This window comes from Solanum verrucosum, unplaced genomic scaffold (genome assembly GCF_900185275.1).
Source record: "Solanum verrucosum unplaced genomic scaffold, falcon-dt-bn FXZP01000020.1, whole genome shotgun sequence".
Lineage (NCBI taxonomy): Eukaryota > Viridiplantae > Streptophyta > Magnoliopsida > Solanales > Solanaceae > Solanum > Solanum verrucosum.
Genome location: NW_026019903.1, coordinates 787,426 through 790,714, shown reverse-complemented (window position 1 = coordinate 790,714; position 3,289 = coordinate 787,426). Strand labels below are relative to the sequence as shown.

Genomic DNA, 3,289 nt, shown 5'->3' with positions numbered 1-3,289 from the left:
CAAGCCCTAAAAAGTTTCACTCTTTGGCACTTCATGTAAAATGACTATATATTCTATATTTCTCCATTGATTATAATAGTCATGGTACCATCACATTTTACGTATATTCATTACATTAACATGTATAACTCGATAAATAATTTAAAGCTCCAACCATATCTTCATATTTTCCTGCTTATAAATAGGGAGTTAAAAAGTCATAAACATAACACAATATGGTAGGAAGAATGAGAGAGAGCTCAGCTTCAGCAAATGGTTCATTTACTAGTGCCATGACACTTATTGAAAAGGGACTAACCTATGTTCCCAAGCGTTACGTCCTTCCACCATCCCTACGCCCCGATGGAACCCTGTGTAACACATGCTTGCCAATTGTGGATCTATCCAATCGGCAACACCCTCTTCTTCGGTCTCAGATAATCCAGGATGTACACCTGGCTTGCAAGAAATTTGGTTTCTTCCAGGTACTACTCGTCGTGAAGTGTCCATGTTACCTGCAATCACGCACTAGCTAGAATAAGCTATTTATTTATTTCTTCAGTATACATAAAGTTCCTAGAGATAGGGATCCAAATAAGAAGAATATGCATGCACCAAGTAACGAAAAAGATGTCGTCAGATCGGCATATAGAAAGTACTACATGGTGCATTAGAGTTCTAAGCTTCATATCCCTTTATCTCAACTCTTCCTTTTTATTTTCAGTTGATCTGTTAAAACAGACATCCTAGATTTTGAGATACTTAGGTTGTCTAACAGGAAGAGAAATATGACAATCACAGATTCACCCTGAACGTAAAATAACAACATGCATGCAATAAATGACTTTGCAGGTAGTTAACCATGGTATCCCATTGTCAGTCATGGACAACGCCATAGATGCTGCGAGTGAATTTTTTGATTTACCAACTCAAGATAAAAGGCATCTTTTGTCTTCGAATGTTTGTGACCCCGTAAGATATGGTACCAGTCTAAACCATGTCAAAGACAAAGTACACTTTTGGAGAGACTTCCTCAAGCACTACGCTAATCCAACCTCAACTTGGATTGACTTGTGGCCATCAAATCCCAAATGTTACAAGTAAGTCTTTCATTGTCCTTGTTGAATGTGTTTAGCAGATATGTTTGTTTTATAGATGCATATTCTTACTGTCCAAGAACGATATAATTTCTTCAAGATCCTAAAGAAGTTGTTCATGCAGGAAGAAAATGGTAAACTACACTATGGCAGCACAAAAGTTGCAAGAAGAACTCATGGAAGTGATATTTGAGAGCTTAGGACTAAACACTAATTACTTACATGAAGACATTGCGGAAGGCTCCCAGGTCATGGCAGTTAATTGCTATCCAGCATGTCCTGAGCCAGATCTTACACTAGGATTGCCACCACACACAGATTATGGTATGATATCCATCATTCTACAAAATCACCAGGGCTTGCAAATCATGGGCCGAGATGAAAAGTGGCATTCAGTTCCTCTCATTGAGGGAGCTCTCGCTGTTCTGCTGGGAGATCACATGGAAGTACTGACCAATGGGATATACAAAAGTGTTGTCCACCGAGCAACAGTTAACTCAGAAAAAAAGCGCATATCAATTGTCAGCCTTCATAGTCTAGCTTTAGGTAAAAAAGTTAGACCTGCATCAGCTCTTGTTAACGAACAAAATATCTTGTCCTACAAAGAAGGAGGCTTCGGTGATTTCCTTGACTTCATTTCGGGAGAAGATATTGTGGAAGCAAAGTACATAGACACATTAAAAATAAATACATGATGATTATAGTACATGGACAACAGAGCAGGCAATACTGGAATTCTCATTTTTACACTCTTCAAACTCCATTTTGTATGATCCGTGTTTTACAGTAGCCAGATTTTCTATGTACTTTGTTTGAATTTTGCTGGTGAGATTTTTTTATTTTTTGTTTTTTATTTTATTTTATTTTATTTTGTTGAGAAAAAAATAAGAGCTCTTCCTTCATACTAGGAGGCCTTGCTGTAAAAAAAAAAATTTGAACAAACTTACCAGCCATTTCATCTTAACCAAGGTTTCCCTTAAGGCCACTTATTTTGTTGCACCACCAACAAAATAAAAATGCATCTTCAGGATCCGATGATTTATCTCACTTAGTAGCATCACAACTTGGCAGATAGAAGCCAGCAACTGGAAAGAAGTTCTAACATTCCCCACATCAAGTCCAATTTAAGCCAAATGTTGGTCATACTACAAGTTTAGAACTCGAGCCACATTCATCACTGGTAGACGCACCTATTGGGAAGATGTTCTCTCACACAAGGTAAATTTTTAACGGTAAATAGATGCAAGAATTAGTTATGACCTTAAACTAATTAGACCAGCAAAGAACATTATATTGATTTACAGCCACAACCATATACAGCCAAAATCACCTTCCAACAATACATTCTGTACATATAACACAGGAATAGCCAGCATAACAACTGCTCTGACATTAATATTAGTATCATTTTTTTGTGTGTGTTCTTTTAGGTTTTCTGTGTCAGAAGTTTCCTTTGTAAGCTAACAGGGAAGCATGACTTCAAAACTCAAGTTCCATGACCCTGGTAATGCTCACGTATGATCTCGCTAATGTTCAGACACCCAAACTGTTTTACCTCCAATACTATTTACTCATTTCAAACCTTCTCCAAACAATCTTGTTATTATCGCTAGGGATGGCAATGGGGCAGGGCATATTCGGGGTGGGGCAGGGAGTGTTGTGCGGGGCAGGGCAGGGCGGGACAAAATATATTTTATAAAAATTATAATGAAGGCAGGGAAAGTGGTAGGGCAAGGGGTTTCAGATGCAAATAGAAAATTTATCAACCTTATTTCAGTGTCGACAATGGGATTGTTGTTGTCAACGTACTAATGAAATATCAATTGTTGGGCGCTGGCAACGTTTAAAATAAGATTTCATACTAAAGGAATATCAATAACTTCTTTTTTATTTAAATAAGATCAATATGGGCCAACTGTTGTACTATTACTTGAAATCAAATTATTTCAATTACAAAAATATTGAAATAAAAATATTGCAAATTTTCCCTGCTACTAATTCCAAAAGTAAGCACTCGCAAAGCCAAAACAACATAGAAACTAAGTTTGTGTTGTATCATTTTATACTCCCTCCGTTCACTTTTACTTGTCTACTATTCCTAAGAATAAATTTTACTTTTAACATATCAAGAAAAGATAATTATTTTTTTCTATGTTTTACCCTTAGCATTAATTGCTTCTTTGCTGAATCATTTTTCAAGACCTAATACTAAT

The 3,289-nt window shown here is 36.5% G+C and overlaps 1 protein-coding gene across 1 annotated transcript; it reads left to right on the top strand.

Annotated features, from left to right (window-relative positions):
* Positions 1–224: 224 nt before the first annotated feature.
* On the top strand, positions 225–1,852 carry LOC125820095 (flavanone 3-dioxygenase 3-like). Its single transcript, XM_049499517.1, has 3 exons — positions 225–464; positions 832–1,079; positions 1,201–1,852. The coding sequence occupies exons 1-3, from the start codon at positions 228–230 to the stop codon at positions 1,769–1,771; spliced, it is 1,056 nt and encodes a 351-aa protein (XP_049355474.1). The 5' UTR covers positions 225–227; the 3' UTR covers positions 1,772–1,852.
* Positions 1,853–3,289: the final 1,437 nt, after the last annotated feature.